This window comes from Fistularia commersonii, chromosome 11 (genome assembly GCF_037954325.1).
Source record: "Fistularia commersonii isolate RoL2024-O1a breed Wild chromosome 11, RoL_Fcom_v1.0, whole genome shotgun sequence".
NCBI classification, from domain to species: Eukaryota; Metazoa; Chordata; class Actinopteri; order Syngnathiformes; family Fistulariidae; genus Fistularia; species Fistularia commersonii.
In genome coordinates this window covers 18,341,952-18,363,668 of record NC_141294.1, presented here as the reverse complement: position 1 = coordinate 18,363,668, position 21,717 = coordinate 18,341,952, and the positions used below count along the sequence as shown (strand labels likewise).

Below are 21,717 nucleotides of genomic sequence, written 5' to 3'. Positions count from 1 at the left end.
TTTTAACAGTTGAACGGCAAAACACAGCGGGGCTCCGCACGAGCGAGCCGGCGTCGCCGTGGTTACGTGCGGCGTCCGAACAACAGCGGCACGTTTGCTAGAGGAGCTCTGTATAAACAACCCATCGATTAGCATTTATCTTCACTGAAAATGTCCTCTAACGGCAGCACAGTGGTTAGCGCTTCAGCCTCACGGCATGAAAGTCCTTGGTTGGTGTCAAAACGAGGGGCTTTCCTGTGTGAGGTCTCCATGTTCTCCCCATGTCTACGTGGGGTTCCTGCAGGTTTCTCCCATTGTCAGAAAACATACAGGAGACCCTGAATTGTCCAGACAAGAAAATGAGAGGGTGAGTGGTTGACTATGTCTATTTGACATTTGACTGGTTGTATATCTCTAAATGATGCGTGAGTGAGTGGGTGAATAGTTGTATGTCTCCATATGATGACTGGTTGGTTGTATGTCTCTATATGCTGTATGACTGATAGAGGGAGTGCATGATTGTATGTATCCAAGTGGTCCAATGTATCCAAGATGTATCCAAGAGTCCAAGTGGACTCTTCTACCAACCGAGCCCTAACCTTCCAATAAAAGCTAAGGAGAGGAAACAAAGTACAAAATAACACAATACAAGCAGCAAGAAACAAGAAAAAAGGCTCATTTTTGTCAGAGGCCAGACAGTCAGCAGATATGTCAAAGCCGCCATCACAGAGACCGAGTTCTCTTCGCCGAACACATTCTGTTCCAGCGCACTGACAGTTTGTGTTCTGTCCGGACAAAAAGATATTGGGATCTCCAGTGCAGCGTGAAACACCGGGACAAAAAAAGTCCCACAGAAAAAAAAAGGAACACGTGGCCTTTGCTCGCATCACCGTCAACGTCATGCTATTCCTTAGTTAGCAGAGCAGCTAGCTCAACGTCAACCAGCTTTCTGTAGGTTCACAGGGAGTTCGCTTATGCTTAGCCATATGCGGCATATAGCACATTAGCAGCTAAAGCCATGGGGGGCGGTATGCTCCAGTGTGAAGAATTTTCACGTCCTCATAATGGCATTAAACCAATTGCCTGGCTCCTTAGCCCGTTAGCATGTTTGTTATTGACCGGAACCAAACGCTACACACTGCCCTCTAGTGGCCGCATTGCATAACAACCACAGCAACATAAAGCACGCCTCCATGATGGACACCATCTTGAATGATTCACACCCTGACACCTGTTTCTATCTTTGATTTTCACAGAAGAAGAAATATGATGAGACCAGGAAGTCCACGACGACGAAAACCATGCCAGATGATTCCGGCGAATAAAGCCCGGAGAGTCAGGAGCCAATCAGATTTCAAGCTACCGCCCTCTTGCTCCACAACCTGATCCAACCTCTCCGGTTGCCACGGCAAGTCATTCAGTCGTGGCGACACGTCAGTAGGAAAGAAGAAGAGGAGGAAGAAGGACCCCCTTTACATCGACTTGTTTCGACCCAGATGGAAACGTTCAGGTAACAACGGGATGAATCCGTGGCCACGCCGAGCATCCTCGGCATCCCGCGGATCAATCACGAGGCCGATCTTTTGATCAGCGCCATAATTGCGGGATCAGTCATCCGAGCACTGTCATTCATCACCATGGTTACCATTAACCCCTGTATATAAACAACCCCGAAGCCCGCAATTAAATAATCAATCGCGAGCAATCAATGGCCCGATCAACTGTTGAACACAAGTCTAAGTCTTCACCAATCATCCTTTAAACCAGGCGGGTGCATGTGCTGTCACTATGTGTAAGTGTGTGTGTGTGTGTGTGTGTGCGCGCGCACGTGCGTCTGTGTGTTTGTAAAGGGGGGAGAAGGGAGTGAGCTCACCTCAGCTTTCTCAAGTGGCTGCTCGTCTCTAAACAGGGATCTGATAAGATAGGAGGCAAAGCCCCACCAGGAATTTATTTCACTGCAGAGAGGATGATGGGAAAGACGCCGGGGGTGCGGGGAGGGACTCTGGACTCTGACACTAAAAAAACTGATATACACCTCTGCGTCGAGTCGGAAACAGCGGGTTGTGGCGGAGAGCACATGGCGAAGGTGGTCGCCCGCTGACGCCGAAACCGGTCACGTTTAGTCCGGCTTGGCCCCGCGGCGCAGAGAGACGCCACCCAAAGCTGGACTTTTAAAACTACAGCGGCACCCGAAGTCATATTTTTATAGCAATAATGCGTTCAGGTCCGCGGCATGTTTCGTTGCGACCGTATTGGATTGGATTTGGACTTTATTGTCATTGCACATGTAGAACAGGAAACAAGATGCATTCATAGCAAAAAAAAAAAAAAACAGCAGCTGCAGATAACATAAATAAACAAACAGTATGTACGTGGTATATTGTGTCAATAATTTACAGTTCATATGCTGCAATACATATGGGGTCTAACCACAGGTGCACATCACATTTTAAAAGAAATTCATTCATTCATTTATAATCTATGCTGCTTCTCCTGCGCTCAGGGAGCCGACGGAGCCGATGGCGGCTGTTGCCGGCCAAGAGGCAGGGTTTTATCCCGGACCGACTGCCGGGTCGCTAAAGCACTGACTCTGCCACGGAAGAAGATTTGGTCACCGCGCTTCTGTCCTCCACGGACTGACCCCAGGCAAAGTCGCAAAACCCGGTGCCTCAAAGTACAGCCCCAAGGACATACCAACTGGTGAGTGGAAAGTAAATAGAAATAAAATAAAACGGCTACTTGTCGACTAAAAACGAGGATTTTCATTTGATCCGGTCGAGGGTCGCGAGGTAACACGACCGACTCCGGTGATATTTAACATTTAGCGTGTCAGGGCATCCCGTTTCGCGGCGGAGCTGGCGTGACGGCCGAGGAAACTCTGTTTGTTCATTTTCATGGTGGAAGGAAAAGAGCGCTGGAAGAAAAAGAGATAGAGATCTCAGTGGAGTGGAGTGGAGTGGAGTGGAGTGGAGTGGAGGCGGAAGGGGGGGAGGACACAGGTGAGGAGGTAGTAAAGGGCTGTGGGCGGGGAGTGGATAAGGGAGGGCAAGGGGAAGGGGGAAGAGAAAGAAAAAAAAAAAGGAGATAAGAAGGAAACAAGCAAAGGAATGCATGTGGAACTGAAAGCGCGGTGGGTGGAGAGGGCGGGGGCACGCGGGGAATAAAGAGCCGAGGCCGGTAGTCCGCCTGCCAGTCGTCTTCAAACTCCGAGCTAATGACACATTCTCGACGCCGGGACAGAGGAGCAAACAGATGGTAACTAGGTGAGGAATCCTGAAAGTAAGACCAGGGAGGCGAGGGAGGAGCGATCGGGAGGCGGGAGGAGGAGGAGGGGGGGGGAGCGGTGGCAAACAGAAGAGGAAAGCGTCAGTTGACGGAACAAAAAAACAAAAAAACAAAACAGAAAAAAACTCAGAGATTAAGCGGCGGCAAGCAACAAGAGCGAGGCTGCAGTGGGACTGAGCCGGTGTAAGTTTGCGGTTTTGAGAAAAGAAAAGGGGGGGGGTTGAGGAAGAGTAGCTGATACTCATTGACAGAGAGAAGTGGACTTAACTGCATGGAATACTGACATCAGCAGAAACAGTGGAAGACGAGCGTCAGAAAACAGGTCATTGCGGCGGCGGAGGCGGCGGCGGCGGTGTGCCTGTAATGCAGGCCAGACAGCTGAGCTGGGACAAGTAAACAAAAACAAAAACAACAACAACAACAACAAACCCTGCGTCCGGCCTCGGCAAGCCATCGCTGCAACCATGTTGATGAAAGAGTACCGCATATGCATGCCGCTCACTGTGGATGAGGTAAGTGTGTTTGCCTTTCACACACACACACACACACACACAAAGGCATACACGGAGGCAGTTTACCTTCCCGCGGCTGTTAAACGGAAAAAAAGGACTGACTGCGCTGTTTCAACTTGTAATCTGATAAAGCGTTAATGCGGCGATAAGAAAGCGGCCTCCCGAAAGTTGGGATACAGGGCTCGGAGGGGACTCGGGGGGAGGGGAAGAAAAAAAAAAAAAAAAAGAAAATCACGCACACCTGGTCAGCATCACAGAGCTACTGTTGTGTTTAAACCCCCCCCCACCCGTAACCCCTCCCTCCTCCACCTCCTCCTCCCTCTCGTCACTATATCCCTCGCTCCTCACGGCCCGGCAAACCCGTCAGACTGGTTACTGTTCTGGCAACTCTAAGACGAAAAGCCCCGAGGACCCGGCGGTCTGACAAACAAACTCGCGCAGGGGGTGGAGGAGTCAAAGTGTTCTCCAAGAGGAACATCGTCGTCACCAATAACACACCCCCACCTTCCCCCCCCCGGCTCTACCTGTTACCACAACAACGACAGTGATAGATAGCGGCCCCGAAACAGGATTTTCAGTATCGGGACAGAGCACAGCAAGTCCAAGTCTCTTCAGGGAGGTGTGTGTTTCTTCACGCGCCAGATACGCGGTGTTTATTATGTGCCGTAAAACGCACCGGTGTTATGGCGGCAGGCGGGAAGCCGTCACAACCGCCGCCGCCGCCGCGGGCTGGGGTTGACGTTTCAAGCCCCGGGTTCCCATTCCACACTGGAGTAATGCGACAACCAGGAGTATTTACTTGACTGCAGTGCTCCGGCAGCCGCGTTTCATAAATCACGCGAATGGCATCGCAGGTACAGAGCAAATACAATTAAGGGCAGTGGAAGTACAGGGGCGCTCTGTCTGCGCCACGTGGCAATAGTGCTGCGCATTAAAAAAAAAAAAAAAGCGTTGTGTATTAGAACAGGCTGATAAGGCGATGGTGGGGGGTGGAGCACAAATCAGGTGAAGGTCAAAGACTTCGGTAAACAAAAACACAGCGGCGGCAGCAGAGAAGAGACGGGCAGGAGATGGGGATGATTCACGCAGATCAAAATAAGACAGATTCGGAGCGTTCGCTCCCGTACAAGGCAAACGGTTGAAATACCGCGTCGCAAGTACATTACGCTGCATCATCATTAACACGTACCCCCGTCGGGAACCTTTACCGACACAGGAAGTGAGGCGCCGAAACCATAAACACTGTGAAAATGCTAATGCTAACATGCAAGAAATGCTAACTAAGACCGCTAATGTAACATTCGGTCGCTCCCTTGAGCGGCTCAGTTTCGACAACAGCCGTCAAGAGCTAGCTAGCGTGTCAGCGCTAACCGAGAATTAGCACACGCATCTAAACATTCGCGCCGTTGATACCTGTCGCCGAAAAAATATGAAGCGCACACAGCCGCACGGCCTCTCGACCAAGGGTCCGACGGCGCCCGGCCATCCCCGTTTTAGCAGCTGCGGGGGGGATTAAACGAAAAACGCCTGACTGGCGGCGATTACTTCCGTCGCGTTTGTTTGTGCGGAACGCGCCTAATTTTTTTTTTTTTTTATTTATCGCCAACGGCCAGATAAAGAGTTACGTAACCAACTCAATTCTTGCCTTCTAGGATTTTGTTACAAGTTTAAATAAATAAATAAACTGGGAAAAAAAAAAAAAAAAAAAAAAAAGGCTGTCGCCTTGAGCTCTGTGTTTCCATTTTAATCACAACCCCCTTTCATTTTCAGTTGCTGCCACTGTGGCAGTAATCGCAGCCTCCTCTTCGTCCCGCGATGCGCTATATTTACACTGGCGCGGGAATTTATGGCCTGGACCCAACTCATCCTCACCTTTGTCTTTTTTTTTTTTTTTGTTTGTTTTTCATCGAAAAATAAATAAAGAAACAAAAGCAAAGAGGGACAGCAGATGCCCGATGCCTGAGTTGTCAGCATTTTTTTTTTTCCTCTCCTCCCCTCCGTCGGAGGCCGGCGAAACAATGAGTCTCCCCACTCAAGATTCCGACAATATCGAAAATAAATAGAAGTAAAGATCCGGGACGAGCCTGCTTAATATCAGACGCCGTCCAGAAGATTAATTAGGTCCCATTAATTCCTGATAGGTAAATATTGAATGTTGACAGACCGCAGTAACGGGAGCGAGGAGGAGTGTCGCCGCCATGTTCGCAGCAGAGAGTGAAGGATGACTTCTCCCGACCCTCGTCTTCCTCTCCCGCTGTTTTTTTTTTTTTTTTCCTGCCCTCTTCCCCTCCAGTTAGTACTTTTGATTAAAATACTGCTTCGGTGCCACGCCGATATAGGGCAACAAAATGAATGACTGCGTGACGCCCCGGCGCCGAGCTGCTGCTGGTTTCACTTTGCAGGCAGAGTCAGGCTACCGAACCGCAACGGAGCATGAATCAAGGACAGGAAACAGGAAGCGCTGTCCCTGGGTTAAAGGAAGCCACTTGCAAGTGGTTAGCATTATCTCACAGAGGGCGCGCGTAAAAAGGGACCTGCAAATGCAGAATGCTAACACTTTGCGAAACCTAACAAGGCTATTAGCGGCACCGGGTATAGCATGTTACCGCAATCAGACTAACGCTGCGCGACCGAGGCAACGGCGATAAAAATGCTTTGTTTGACCCATCTAATTAAGGCAACGATGGCGTGACTCAGGAATGCACAACGCCCTGCTAGCGTCAGAATGTACTTGTGTCTTGAAGTATTCCAACGTCTGCTCAGTCTTACAATGACATCACGTCTGATTTTTGTGCGAGGTGCAACAATAAAAACAAAGCGGTACGCCCCACCCAGGCGCCACTACATCAGAAAATAATAATCACCGGGGCAGCGGTAACATTTTGCGCGCCATCGACCAACGGCTTTTCTTGAGGTCCCGAGAGCTCTCGCAGCTGTCATCCTGAACCTCTCACCTGTCTCTCCAGTACAGAATCGGGCAGCTCTACATGATCAGCAAGCATAGCTGCGAGCAGAGCGGCGGCGGGGAAGGGGTGGAAGTGGTGCGCAACCAGCCGGACCACCACCCGCAGCACGGCACGGGACAGGTGACCGAGAAGAGGATCTACCTCAGCAGGTACGCCTCCCGCACCCACCCTGCCGACCCTTTAAACAGAGATTCCGCTAGCGGGAACTAGCGGTCATGGTTTGGCACCGCCGCTGCGTCGCAATTGGTCGATTCCATCCAACGCATTGGACACTAACTGAACAAACACTAACTAAATCGCGTGATCGTCATGTCGTGGTTCAGTTCCCCTACCGTATCCAACAACGCATCGGCGCTAACTCACAGAGTAAATATGTGCTGACTTCTGATTTAGTTTTCCCACGCCCCCATTCGGAGTCATCTCTGTCGCAGCGTCTTATTGCGGGCCGACTTTCAACCCTCCATCCAAACTCCCGCAGGCTTGGACATGCCTGCGCGGAGGCGTGATCCTTCTCATTTGTCGAGGAATGTCTCGACACAACTCCGGTTGCACAGGGAGAAGCAATCCGCATCACCCTGATGACAGTTATTACAGGAAGTGTGACTTCTCTTTTCCTTTCCTGTTGTTTTTTTAAACCACAATACGGTTCCAACGGCTGCTGTTTTTTTTTTTTTTCCGCACGGTCATTAGCAAGAATCTTGAGAAAATTTTCGACACAGAGGTCGCAGCCGCGATGTCGTAGAGTGCGTGTCCATGCCAACGCGGTAGAAAACACTTGTTTTCAAAATGTGTTCTGGAGCTAGAAACAAAAACAAAACATTGTTTGGTTTCGTTTCGCAAGAAAATGCAAACTGTGTCCTTTTGGAAAAGGTTAAATACTTTTTTGGAAGGAAAGTTTCCTTTCTCCGGCATGATATTTCTAGATCTGAAAAGGGCATCCGGTGCAAGCCAACGGATTCCTCTGTCAAATTTTAAAAAATTGTAATTTCTCCAAAAGGAACCTTGTAGGTGGAAGTGAAGTCCCCACTAATCCCACAGGACGCAGGGGGAAGCTGGAGTCCCACCAGGCTCTGTCCTCGGGACGCATCACCCTTCCTGGGCCTTCTTGATGTGATCAGATTGACATGTTGACCACCAACCAACGCTTTAATTGCGCCATCTCTTGGATGAGCATGTAGTTTTCCATCATTCTTAAGAAACTACCTTATTTTTTCCCCAAGAGCCAGAGAGTATTCAAACCAATGAAAACAATAGGGGACATATATTTTTGTATTTCGGATTACAAGGGTCTCATCGGCTCTTCAAAGCTCTTCCTTAAATGCCGTTTCTGCTCAAAAACACACCACGACGTCGCTATTTAGAAAAAATAAAAAAGGGACAGTTAACTGGAGATACCCTTTGGTGGCCCGATGAATGATATCAGGTTTTATGGTGTCACACTGGACTCACCTTTGACCTTTAAGGCTACATTAAATGTCACAGACACCGCGACAAGAATAAAAACAGAACGCTCATGTGAATAAAAATGCGGAAAAAATTGACTATATTACAAAAGAGAAAAAAGGTATCTGCAGCCTTGTGCTGAATTTACTGTAAACTAAGGAAAGCTGAAGCTGTGCGAGACTGGAGTGTGTGTGTCTGTGTGTGTGAAGTGTCGGCACCCCAGCCCGTCTGAAAAGCATCCTCTAAGCCCACAGTGCCGAACCCTAATCTCACCTCGACTCATTAACCTCGCGTGACCCCTGCTCGCATCCTAATTCGCCGTCGCAGAACCGCAGCTTAAATCCTAAAATAAATGCTTAAGGACGTTAAGAATCGTCCTCACTGCGGGGGAATTTTTCGTGTTCTATCCGTGGGTGTGGGACATTTTGACTTGTATCAGTCAAGACACACACACACACACACACACACACACACACAGGCATGTAAAGGCCCCACTAACCCCTTCACCGACCCTTAACTTAATCCTAATCCAAACACTGAAACAACACGCGTTTGAACCCTGGAAATTCGCGCCTCCGAAATGTCCCCTCTCTGCCGTGGTTTTTAAAACCGACGGTGATCCTAAAAGATACACCCGCAGCACACACACACACACACACACACACACACACACACCGAGCGAAGAATACGTTTCACCTCAATCTCGGTCTGCCAGGTGACCTAGAATCCGGAGAAGGAGTCTGACATTCAAACCGCCTCGGGAGGGCGGTGTTCCCGCGGGTGGATGTCAGCCGGAAATCACAGGGGTGACACGCGGGTGTAATCCGACCATCCTTCCTTACTTTGTCGCTCTCTCGTCCTTCCTCCTCCAGTAAACTCCCGTCCTGGGCCAGAGCCTTCGTCCCGCGTTTCTTCTACGTAACGGAGACGGCGTGGAACTTCTACCCCTTCACCATCACAGGTGCTCCAACCGCCACGCTTGTTTACATTCAACAGCTGTCCCCCCCACACACCCTCTTGTACCATCAAATATTTATGAGTGTGTATGTCCGCTGCGGTAGCTTGTTTGAGCATGTGTGCGCCGGCCCGTGCACGTATGAGTAACGCTGTTTTTCCCTCTCCATGTCTCTTGTGCTCCGGTGCTGCAGAGTATTCAGTGAGTATTCTTGCACATCATTCACTGCACGGCAGCACCGCTCGACTTTCCAAACCACTGTGGAATTTTTGTATTTCTTTTATTTAACGGAGGAAAAATTCTAGAGTATACATTTCATCCAGACAGGGTTTAAGCGTGTTTCAAATTCTAGGAGTAAGCTAGCGCTGAATTATCAAGGAAAAACAAGGGAGTCGTTGCTAAAATGACAAACGGATCCACTTGTGCGGTGCTTTCTAAGTACTTTACACTGGATTACATTCACACACATATACACACACACTCACTCACACCGACGGTGACCATGCAAGGCGCTAACCAGACCGTGAACTTGGCGTTCTCGTATCGATGGACGAGACAAAAGGAACGTCGTAAGATTTCACCCGGAAATATTGTAGTGTAAACATGACCGCGGCGTCTTCAACATAGGGAGTGCAAAACCTCCAAATTGAAAACTCTAAATTTAACCAGAAATCCACTGAAAAAAAGCAGAAAAACACAGAATTCAAGCTGATTCGTAAAAGCACGTTATCATTATTGGCAATCAACAATATTGCCTTAAAATAAAAAAAAATTAAAAAAAAATCTGCTGAAAATCACAGGAACTTCAAGTGAATACATCAGGGGTTTAAAAAAAAAAAACAGTTTGGAGTCAAAGTCACACACACACACACACAAAAATGACAAACATTCAAACTCCTGTTTACAGTACGGATTACATAATTATGTTTGTGGCTGTGTGTGTTTTTGTGTGTGTCTGTTCCCTGCAGGTTTCATTCCTCCCGAGGTTCAGCATCCGAATAGAAACGAGGTTCGCGAACGACAACGGCAGCAATGGCAACGTGAGTGTGACCGGGGGAAAGATGGGGGCGATTACAGGGAATGTGGGGGGGCGTTTTCTGTGCGCCGCCTGTAAAAATGTTCATTAAATAGATGTAGCCATTACGGGGGGGAAAAAATTTTTTTTTTTAAAAATTCGTCCGGGCAGATCTATTAACCTGATGTGCGGCGAGGTGAGTGCGGCTGCCATGTTGGATTTTTCTCCGGCGTCTCGATGGTGATGGGGGTTCCCGTTCCACTCCGTCTACCTGCCTGTTACGTAACTTTATGCCGCTATCCGCGGCATCGCCAGAAATGCTCGCGGTATCCTGTTCCTCTGCGGCGCCGTGAAAGAGGAGTGGCATAATTTTCAGGTTTTTTTGTTGGCGAGGGTGGTAAAAAAAAAAAAAAAAAAAAAACACAAAATGCGAGGCGTTCCAGGAGTCTGAGCGAGACGGCGGGTGGACACGGGCCGGCGACGGGGCCGCAGGAGCGTGGCGGCCTCTTATCTCTCCTTTGTTTGTTTTTCCTCCCATCTGCTGGTTCTCGGCTGTGACGTAAAAAGCGCCGGCGGGGGGGCCTCAAAACACATTCCTCCATTCCGAGGGCGGAACTATATTTTCCGCCTCGTAATTCTTCTTTACCCTGCCGCCACTTTAAATAACTGTGACCTCCCTGCACCCCGACAGTTTGCCCCCGTGGCCTTGAGGTCGGGGGAAGGTTACGGCGCACGACCTCGGTTTTCTGCTCGCTTTTGCGTCCAACCGACCGCATGAAATGCATCATCTGATCTTGACAAGGCGCTGCGATGCAAAGACGCCCACCAGGGGGCGCTGCAGTGTTGAATTATAATTAGAAATACCAACTATTACGGGATACCGCGTCTCACATGAGGCCTCAAATTTGCAATTTCCGCCAAGACGTGACATCTTTAATAATATCGTCTCGCTACATTTCTTCAATCTGAAGTTATCACACTAAACAAAAAAAACAATGGCGAGATGTAAAGATTTTGCTTATAACAGCTGAACGACTTTCCGCGCTCGGTCATTCCACTTTAATGTCACGACTTAAAAATCACAGGTTTCCTGGAATGTTGAGCCGGGATGAACATCCACAGCTGCCTCCTCACCGGAGGAACTTTTTGCAGTCACTCGAACCTTTTGAGGAACCGAGCGGTTCCATCATACATTCGGGAACCGCGACAACGGCCCTGACTTGCAAGAACAATTTTAGCTGGAAAGGGTCTTCTTGCAGCTCCAGAGGAACTCGTGTACGGGGGATTGGTGGAACTCCTAAGCGGCTTTTTTCAAAAACTATCGTCATCACCGGTCAGCTGTTGTCTTGCAACAAAACGGATAGAAATGGACCAACAAAGTGGTGTCCAGAGCTCACACGTAAATCTTTTAGCCCAAATCTTAGCTAACTTTGGGGTTCTTCACGCAGTGAAGCAAGGCAGGGAGAAGATAATATCACTTATTATTCCCGCCACGCAGAGCGTGATTGCTGTGGCAACTCTCCATGTTCTCTGCGTCGTCCTCCTCTCCTTCTTCTTCTTTTTCGGTTTGTTTTTGGGTTCGTGCTTTAGGTAACACGTCCCGGCCGTCGCTACTGTGCTCCCTCGCTTCCTGCGGGAATGCAAAACTAAAAGGTTCCCCTGGAGGAGGTGACTTTTCTGTCCAAAAGCAGCTTGGGATTGACGGCGCCCCGATACATTTTTCCACTATTTTTCCACCGCTGGTTCTTTTCTGCCAGGACACACTCAAATCTGTGTGGGCGTGTGTGTGCGCACGCGCCTGCTATCATTATGGCTCAATGACCTCCCCATCTGTTTTGCTTGTAGGTGTTTGGGGACGAGCCGACTCCGGCGGAGCACGTGAATTTCCTGGATATCCTGAGTGACCCCATCCCCGAGAAGTACTACAAAGAAACAGAGGTACCATCTGCGCCTGTGACGGACTGGTTCTTGGTGGGCGGGCCGGGTCGACCAGGAGCGTGTCGCAGAGGTGTCGGGGGAGGATAAAGTCTACCGGCTGACTTATGCCTTGGTTTTTAGTTTAAAAAGAAATAATTCCCATGATGCAGCGGCTCCACTACTCCTGTCGTAGTACTTGGTAGTTCATTCTCGCAAACGCAGCAAGGCTGACTCAAAGTGCATTAAATATATATAATATTTTTTTTCCGCGTCGAAGAAAAACAGGCCTGCGCGGCAAAGAGATCCTTCAGATCCTTTTCATTTACTTTGGGTTTTAATCCGAGTTTAACTCTAGAGTTTTAATGAGGGGGATTTTAATAGTAAACTTTGGGTCATGACTTCATGGGCAACTTAAAAAAGTAGACCGTGAGGAGAGATTTGCGAACACACACACACACACACACACATACACGATGGACCGGAAAAAGAAAAAAAAAAAAAAAATCACAACAACAGACAACCAACTCGTTTTAGCCATTTCAACACCACATAAAAGAACAACTCCTTTTCTAAAAATAATATATATGTATATTTTAAAGTCTGTATCTTCATTCCCTTCACCTGACCAAGGTCTCTCACTTTATTACCTGCCAGCTCAAACACAAAGGTCGTTTTCACTAGACCGGCTACAACGCTGATAAACACACACACACACACAGACACGCAACGCTGCAGCTACATGAAGACAGATGACACTTCTTAACAACTCCTCCCCATGAATGTGCAAAAACCATAAAGCTAAAATGTCCGGCGGACGGGGCCCGTCGGGTGCCTTTGGAGGCACGACAACCCCCGAAGGGGTACAGCTTAAAAAAGGAAAAACACTAGGCAAAGGCAAATTACATTACATTACAAACGTCGTCGTTTTTAAAAAAAAATACATCCTAATTGTGCGGAGTTCGGACTTCCCTTCCGAAATCTATCCCGGACGACGGAAAAAGGAACAGAACGCAGGCATGCGGACGGAGAATTCTGCTCCCCGGTCGTAGCGACGCCGGGTTGTCTTCTTTTCTGTTATTTTTGGCGGTCAACAATGCCCCCCCCCCCCCCCCCCACGACTTCTGGTTGTACTGCTGCGTTTTTGATTACGTGTCAGCAAGGTCCCGGGAAAAAGGGCAGAATTAAACAGGAAATGAAAGCAGAGGTCACACAGAATGCTCCGTCCATATACCCGTGTAACGTTGTGCGTAAATTTAGCCCCGAAATTTACCGGCCGTTCCGTCGATCTCTCCTCTTCGTCCGTTCATTTCTGTAAAAAGAACTCAGCCAACTGGCCCTAAAAATCAGAACTAGGCACCTCCGCCGCCTTGTCCCAGCTGCTCCACTCTCGGTGTAACCCAACAGGGACGAGGGGAGGGTCTTTTTGGACGGACTGGCCAACACTTTATTTGCAATTCTGCTTCGTACCATACCTTGGTGCAGATTGGGTGGAGAATGTTCCTCGCCACTGGGGGGTCCCTGAGGTTGTCGACTATCAAAAGTCGACAATGAGTACTACCCTCAGACCGCAGCCAAACCTTCGACAACATGGTAGTTGAAGTTCTGGGGGCGGCCGGGTCACATGGGGACGTGTTAGACTGAATGCGGCATCACCCCGGAGGTGGAAATGGCTTATGGCCTGTTGACGATTCGGTGTCGTGTTGGGTGGGCCGAGGTGATAGATGGAGGTGCGGGGACTACTATTGATGCCTCGGGTGAAGGGGGTGGGGGCGTGAGGGAGCGGTAGGTGTTGGGGTCTTCTTTACTGTCCGTCCGTTAAAGGATACTGCTGAGTGTCCAACCAATTACGTTGCTGCTGATCTTTACAATTCTGTTAAGAGGCTCGGGGGTTAATGGCGCTCATCGCTCAGCAGCCTCTCCAAAGAAGTGCAGGGATTTTGGCCCGAAGTGGCCCGATGTGAACGCGCGGCCGTCATCTCTGCGTATGTCTGACTTGTACCTGACGGCGGAGGGGAGCGAGAGAGAGCGAGTGGCGGTTGACCTTGGTCTGAAAGCGTGTTCCATTAGGTGATGTTGTTGCACCTTGTTAAACGCACTTGAGAAACCGATAAAAAAAAAAAAAAGAAAGCGAGAAAGATAAAACAAGAACACCCGGATGTCGTAGGTCGTACTGTCGTGGAGTCAGCCGTGTTTCTCCTCACCTTTATGAAGCTTGTAAGAAAACAAGGGGAGGGTTTGAAAGCCTTTACGCCTTCAAATCAATAAGACGGTAGGACTCTTAACTGGCTTGAGCTTTAAAGGTTGGACTCCTTGTATGAACGGCCTACAGTCTCTACGCCGAGGGTTCCTTGCACACACAGTGCCAGACCAGTGTCCTCTGGTGGAGGCTGGACCTTCAGCCAATCATCAGGCAAAGCAACCCCAACAGTTGAACAGCTACCTCTAGGTATTTTCTTTGAAGCTAAATACGGCACGGGCAAAGATCAACCAATCGACCTCCTGGAGGAGATTATCAATAGCCCCTTTTGGACATTAAAGTTCTAACGAAATAGTTTCTTGAATTTTTGTGTCCGTGAACTCCCCTCCTCCAGGGGAACCTTTATTTTCGGGGTCTCACAGGCAGTAAGTGACCACAGTAGGCACCGATGTGATGGAAGTGTCGTGCACCTCAAAAACAAACCGTTAGCTGGCTTCATTTTGGCCGAAATGTCGATGCCTCTCCGGGAACCCTGGAAACCCCTCGGTGGCATCGCAGTCTCCATTTCGGAGCAAGACAACAGCTGACCGGTGACTTCAATAGTTTTTAAAAATAGCGCACCGCAATTACGTTTCTTGTAGTGGACTAAGCTAATCACCAAGCACCCAAACCATGAGTTTCTAAGGGAACTGTAAAGAGACTCTGCCTTGGACGAGAAGCTAAGAACGTTCTAGTAAATCAGCGCCACGGTCCCTGATTCCTCTGCTGTCCAAAGGCGCTTGTCCTGAAAAGGATCTAGGAACTGCAAAAAGTCCATACAGTGTGAAAGCGTTTCCCTAATTTTCTAAATACCAGTGTCGAACCGCCGTCCGTGCATGTTCCCGTGCACCGCCGAGCTTGGAGTTGATTCGGCGGGACAGGCGCTGAGTGGAACACACACGTTTTCATTTCCTCGTTCATTCAGTCCACATTAAAGCGTATTAATTGCTGGCAGTTTCCTGTCAGATCGCTGATTGGATATTAATTTGTGACACGGACACAATCTAAAATTAACTTCCATGCACATCAGCCACTCTTTGAACAGCCGACTCCGCCGTCGGATTCGAATATCACACGCCAACTGTCGAGCGCGGAGAAGCAGATGGACCCAGAGTCGCGCGGGGAAGTGGGAATCAAAAGATTTATTTGATATACTAACAGAAACAGAGACAGAATGGCAAAGCGAACTTCCCGGGTTTACCGCGAGGAGGAAACGCGCGGAAGTCGACGGAGAAGTGACCGGGTCGGGTCGATACCGGCCCGTTAATCACGGAACATGACAAGGGTGAGAGACTTTTGGGGCAGGTGAAGACGAAGCGTGCAAAACAAAAAAACAAACGCAATACATAAGATAGGAAGGGACAAAATAACCACCTAGGACAGAAAAAAAAAAAACATGGTATTCATGAGAAATGATCTTTGGTGTGAACGCAGACCTCGCCTCTGCAGACGGCGAAGGTTTTCACGTTCTCTGCTGATGCTGCCGACTAGCTTACGCTGCAGTTTCAGAGCGGGTGAGGGCGAGCTTCGGGGAGGAGGGGAGCCAGGGGGTTAAGGTGAAGAGGCGGAAAAATGACTTCAGGGACCGGGAACAGCTGAAAAGCTACACCGGTTGTAAATCAAACGGAGGATCATTTCGGGCCTTATGGTATTAAAACAACATTTTATTATCCGCGGTTTATGAACGGCAACGGGCACGGAAACCTGCGGTGGAAGATCCGTCACTCAGGAGGAGAATTCGCAAGTAAGCTTTCGCTCAGCTTTGCAAAACATTCAATACTAGCTGCTTCCTCTCTGCGTGAAATTTTCGCAGGAAACCAGGGAACCAGGGACCGTAGACCTCAATTTCGCAAATAAGAACTCGTGTGACCTCGGTGCTTAGTGACTGGAGAAACTCATAAGCCGTGCCCAGTTCCAGATACTTCTTGCAGACTGTGGAGCGCTGCTTTTTAAACCTGAAGGTACAAGTCACAGATACTTGTGTCACGGCGGACCCTTACTGCCGGTGGGAATGCAAAATTAAAAGGGTACCCATGGAGGAGGGCAGTTCCCGGAATAAAATTCCTGGAACTTTTCTGTCCGATTGCGGGGACCGGGAGCGTCATCGGAGGATCCGGCGTGACGTGACAGGGACGGGAAAATGTTTCCCGTTGGGATGGGTGAGGTATCCGCCACCGTTCCGTCAGGTAACCACGCTTTCGGCAGGGTCGGTCGTCGTCGCGGCGAGCGCCGGTGCGACATTTGTCCTTTTTGTCACCTCGCAAATTGAAAAGTCGGACGGACGTCCGCGTCGTTCCGTGATACGCAACGGCGCGGACGAGCGCAACGGGATTAAGAAGCTCGGTGAGAACACAAAAGATGCTTAACGTGCACTTTCACGCTTTTGTATGCAACACCACGCGCGCACTCTCTAGCACACTGACACTTGTGAACATGCCTCAGAGGGCGACCTTCCTGCAGACTCAGCAGGCTTCATGCACGCTCACCCCTTTCCCCGTTTCCTCTGTGCAGGACCTGAGCCGCTGGCAGTCGACTAAAACGGGGCGCGGGCCCCTGGGCGAGGGCTGGAGGCGGGGTCACAGCCCCATCATGTGCTCCTACAAGCGGGTGAAGTGCAGCTTCGAGGTCTACGGCTTCCAGACCAAGACCGAGGACTTCATACACAGAGTGAGGCGCTGTTCGGTTTTTTTTTTTGTTTTTTTTTTTTTCCTTCCTCTCCCCCGAACCGCCTGGGATGAGGAGAGGACGGGGCGAGATAAGATCCGCAATAAAAGTTATGAGCCTCTATAGGTTTAACACAAAGTGGAAATGTCCAAATCTACAGCTAATTGGATTTAATAACGCTCCCCGCTCCGTCGGAGAATTGATTTCGGCAAGCCGGAGCGGCCGGCTTCACCTCGGCCCCGGATAAGGCGGTGAATTACGGCCCAGATGCGGCGAGCAGATGTGTCAGTCACCCGACCGGGACGTAACACTCCGGGGACGACGCCGAGCAGTTACGGCGGCGAAAAAAACAACAGGGGGAAGGGAGGGACCGGAGCGAAAGTTGAGCGGAGGAAAGAACAGACATAAAATCTGCCCTTTGATATAAACACACCGTTTATATGGCTCCACTCCGGCGTATTAGCGGACGCGCCGAGTCCGACGACTGGGAAGGTTGTTATCCTCCGACGTCGTCTGCCCTCATATAAAACCATGCAAAGTCTTATTTACCAGGGGTTTATTTCCTGTATTGCTTCATGTCAAAAGATCATAGGTGGGCATCTGTTCCCCCGGGGTTACAAAGCAGACCCGCGGCTGACGGCGGGGGGGGGAGAAAAGAAATCCCGTGTGACTCTTTAATCCCCCGCCCGGCGAAGAAGAAGACCGAAAACACAAAGAGCAGAACTCGGCGCCGCATTAGGCAACAATGTGAAACACACTCCCGTTATCGCTGACGCCAGAACAGACGAAAACGTAGCGTTTCTCCCGTCTTTTTCAGACCATCCGGGACATTCTACTGGTCGGGCACAGGCAGGCGGTGGCGTGGATCGACGAATGGCACGGTGAGTTCTGCGCCGGAGGCGCCGCGATGCGGGATTTGGCCTGGATTTCAACACCGGACGAAACTACACCTTTCCCACGAGTGTTTTGTCCGTATGACTCAGCAGAGTCTAATCCGTCTCGGGTCACGTGACCAGGGTCCGGTCGACATCCTGGAGGGGAATTAGCAGTCGTCTGCGATCCGGGACGCGGCCCGGGAGCTGCGGCCATCACGTGTTTGAATCTGGCTACAGACCCCCCGCCGCGGAAAAAAAAAAAAAAAAAAAAAACATCTCGTCCAATCAGAGCTCCCTCTCCTGGACAGACCAAGCGCTAACACCGTGTCATAATCAAGCTAAGAATAGCCCCTGGCTTACAGATGGTCTGTAAAAAAAAAAAAAAAAAAAAAAAATAGAAAAATTAATATCAGCAGGCGTATAAGTCAATCTGATAAATCTGCGACGGACCCGCAACGGTCGATAATATTGTCAAACCAATGTATCAGTCTGGCCCTGAAAAATACAGCCCCATGGTTCTAAGTGTATGTGTGTGTGTGCGTGTGCGTGTGTGTGTGTGTTCCTTGCAGGCCTGAGCCTGGAGCAGGTGAGGGAGTACGAGCGGGCAATGCAAGAGCAGACCAACAGCAAAGTCAAATCCAGCCAGAACAATGCAGGTGAGGCTGGAGCTCCTGACCTGAAGCTGCACAGAAATACCACAGGGGGACGGGAGGAGGAGGAGGAGGAGGAGGCATGGAAGGCGAGGGAGGGAAAGAGAGAGAGAGCGAGAGAAAGAACAGCTGGATGTCAGAGCAGGAAAGGTGGAGGGAAGAGAAAACTGTAGATGAAAGAAGATATACAGCATCGCTTCTCCTCCGGGCTTTTTAATGTCACCGGATGAATCCGTCGGATGTAAGACTGCCAGGAGAAAAGATGCACACACGTATTTGTTGTTGCAGACCGACCTTCGATAAAGCCAAGCCGGTATTCATTGACCCACCCCTCCACCCCCAACGCTGCATGATTTGCGGGGGATTTATAACGCCACCGTGCAAATGGAGGCTCAAAACGGGTGCCGCATCCTACGAGCGCCCAGATGGCGAGGGGAGAGGGGGCGAGCGGTCGGTCGGGAGGCATCTCGCGCCACGGGGAGGAAGTAGAGACACACGGGGAGGTGGCGGCGGCGGCGGCAGGGTTGGGGTTGTCTGACCGTTTGCGGAGCGCAGACTCGCCGAGTGACGATGCGGCTCCGCACCTATGATCGACGTCGTAACGCAGCCACCTGATGAACTCGGCCCGTAAATAACCTGCCGTTGCGGCGCTCGGCGGCAAATGTCAGCCCTGGTGGGAGCCTGCATGCATGTGTGTGTGTGTGTGTGTGTGTGTGTGTGTGGTCACCATGCCCCCTGCTGGTAAGTCAGGTGAAACTCAGTGGGATGTGAATGATATCAGAGGTAGTATTCCCAATACGGCATGTAGCATCTTGGTGCCTCCTCCCTCCCGCAGTCATCGCTCAACGCGCCGCGCCGTCATGACCTCCTTCAGGTGAACCTCCGCAACCGCGTCTATCTCCACGACGACAGGGCCGTGATAGTTTTCATTTCGTTCATCCGCGGTAATAAAAAGCAAATGGGTGTCATTTGCTGTGGAGAGTCTAATAATAATAAAAAAAAAAAAAAAAAAAAAAAAAGGAAAAAAAAAAAAAAAGGGGGTTGGGGGTGTGAACTGAATACCAATCAGGGTTTTAACTGATACCGATGATCTTAAGTATACTTAAATAAATTGAAAGCCGGTTGCGGTCCTCTGTTTCTCCTCTGCTCTGTGCCCGCTTTGCTTCTACTCTCCTTCTCCACCCCCCCATCGTTCTTTTCTCTTTTTTTTTTCCCCCTCTCCCCCCTCTTGCGGGTTTCGACGCGGCCAAATTGGCACGACGCGCGAAACATTTCGTATGTCGCGCGCCCACCCCCGCCGACCCACCCGAGAAAATGGTGGACGGAAAAAAAAAAAAAAAAAGTGGGAGAGGAGGAATTTAAAAGAAGAAATCAAACAAGTCTCTCTCTTTTTCAGGCTCACCGGCTGCCTCCCGTCCCACCATCTCTCGCTCCATCTCGGTGACAGATGAGCGCTCCCTGAAGAAGATGGGAATGAGGAACAGCGCCGTGTCTGAACCCCCGTCAGCGCCACAGAGTCCCGTTCGGCTCAACTCCACCCCGGAATGATGCCCCCCACACACACACACACACACACACACACACACACACACACACACACACGGCCCAGATACCAAAGTCAAAACTGACCAAGAATGTGTGATATTTCACAACCTCAAAAAAAAAAAAAAAAAAGGGACCAAATGGAAAAATAAACAGAAACACACATACATGCACGTACGCGCATGTGCGTCCAGGACTATTTTCTATCGCAAAAAAAAAAAAACGGCTAAAGAAAAAAGTTTCTTTAGCACCGTTAAGGACGAGCAGTAGAAATGTGTCTTTTTTTTTTTTTTGCGCCGCGTCCGAACCGGTCGGCCATGATGGAGCTCGGCGATTTAATAGAGTGGATCTAATGAGGGAGCGGAGGAGGAAGCCATCGATGCTATGGATCTGCCCCCCTTCCCCTTTTACTCCCACCGTGCCTCAGCCGATAGGTCAGACCAGGTGTATTGACACACACACACACACACACACCATCAACGGGTCAGGCCGGAAGTCAACTTTAATTATGAGCCGATGATTGGACGGCTCGTGCTGCGTTCCGACGCACCCGGAAGGACGGCGGAGGGGCATAAAGAGGGCGGGGCCGGTGATCAATAACAAAAAAAAGCAAAAAAGTTAAACCGTTTTAACTGTTTACCGTCCTGTGGCCGGAGCTTCCTTTTTTATTTCCATCTATAACGCAAGGGGGAATTTACACTTCATTTAAAAAAAGAAGTTAATGAATTTCAATTTCTTGGATGGAAATACTGCATACATTACATGTTATGTCAGGACAACATATATATTTTAATTTTTCAAAAGTTTCCCCAGAAACTCCGTCGTTATCCAGGTATTTTCATTTTAAAAGATATTTTCATGTGATTTAATAATTACACCCTGAATAATACATTTCATTCTGACGTCTTTATGTCGTCCTAGCAGTGGCATTGTCGCCGTGTGTGTCAGGTCGCCAGATCCGATCAATGCAGCTTCAGAAAGATGTAAACTTTTACTTTGTTTTGGTTATTGCGTGAAAAAAAAAAGGTTGTCTTTTAAGGATCAAAGATGCAGAGTGATTTAAACCCGTGTAATTAATTTTTTTTTTTTTTTTTTTCCTGGTTGATTCCGACTGAATGAAGTGTAAAGGGGGGGGTCGAGGAAAATCAAATCAATTCATCACATTTTTATTCCAATAAATCAGTTCTCAGTGGAAAAGATTACACTGTCCTATCTGAGTGGCTCCCACACGCACGCACACACACGCACACGTGCACGGTCTCTATCAGCCACGTTTGATCAGTATTGACCTGTGAATACGGACCCGGGGCTGCAGGTGCATCGCCGCATCGCGTGTTACCGAGGAACCGCCGTCACACTCCTGCGCAGCGTGGAAGCAGCTCCGCTCCCGCGGCACAGAAAGAGGCGGCGCAGACAATCACCAGGAATAATGGATATTCCACGGATGCGGTGTGTGTGTGTGTGTGCCTGTGTGTGTCATGATTGTGTTACATGACTGCTCAAGACTTCAAAATAAAAGCCCGCGCTAGGGACGGGAGGACATGTTTGATCCACAAAGGTCACCGAACCGAAGTCTCGCAAGCGGCCTGAACCGAGTGGCGACTAACAACGGATTCAACGGCGCCATCTTGGAATCCATCAAGCGTGGCGTCCCAAAAGTATTTGTCCTTAAAATCTT

General features: G+C 49.5%; 1 protein-coding gene across 1 annotated transcript; it reads left to right on the top strand.

The window, feature by feature from the left end:
- The first annotated feature begins 3,194 nt into the window (after positions 1 to 3,194).
- Positions 3,195 to 21,236, top strand: pitpnc1b (phosphatidylinositol transfer protein cytoplasmic 1b). The gene is made up of 11 exons (XM_086155673.1): positions 3,195 to 3,242; positions 3,554 to 3,776; positions 6,743 to 6,891; positions 9,058 to 9,146; positions 9,334 to 9,341; positions 10,109 to 10,180; positions 12,001 to 12,093; positions 16,820 to 16,975; positions 17,790 to 17,853; positions 18,417 to 18,503; positions 19,894 to 21,236. Exons 1-11 carry the CDS (start codon positions 3,232 to 3,234, stop codon positions 20,043 to 20,045), a joined length of 1,104 nt encoding a protein of 367 aa, XP_086011799.1. The 5' UTR covers positions 3,195 to 3,231; the 3' UTR covers positions 20,046 to 21,236.
- The last annotated feature ends 481 nt before the right edge of the window (positions 21,237 to 21,717 follow it).

Coding starts and splice junctions, on each gene's coding strand:
- pitpnc1b (XM_086155673.1), top strand. Junction 3,777..6,742: donor TGCCGCTCACTGTGGATGAG/GTAAGTGTGTTT, acceptor CTGTCTCTCCAG/TACAGAATCGGGCAGCTCTA. Junction 10,181..12,000: donor ACAACGGCAGCAATGGCAAC/GTGAGTGTGACC, acceptor TTTTGCTTGTAG/GTGTTTGGGGACGAGCCGAC.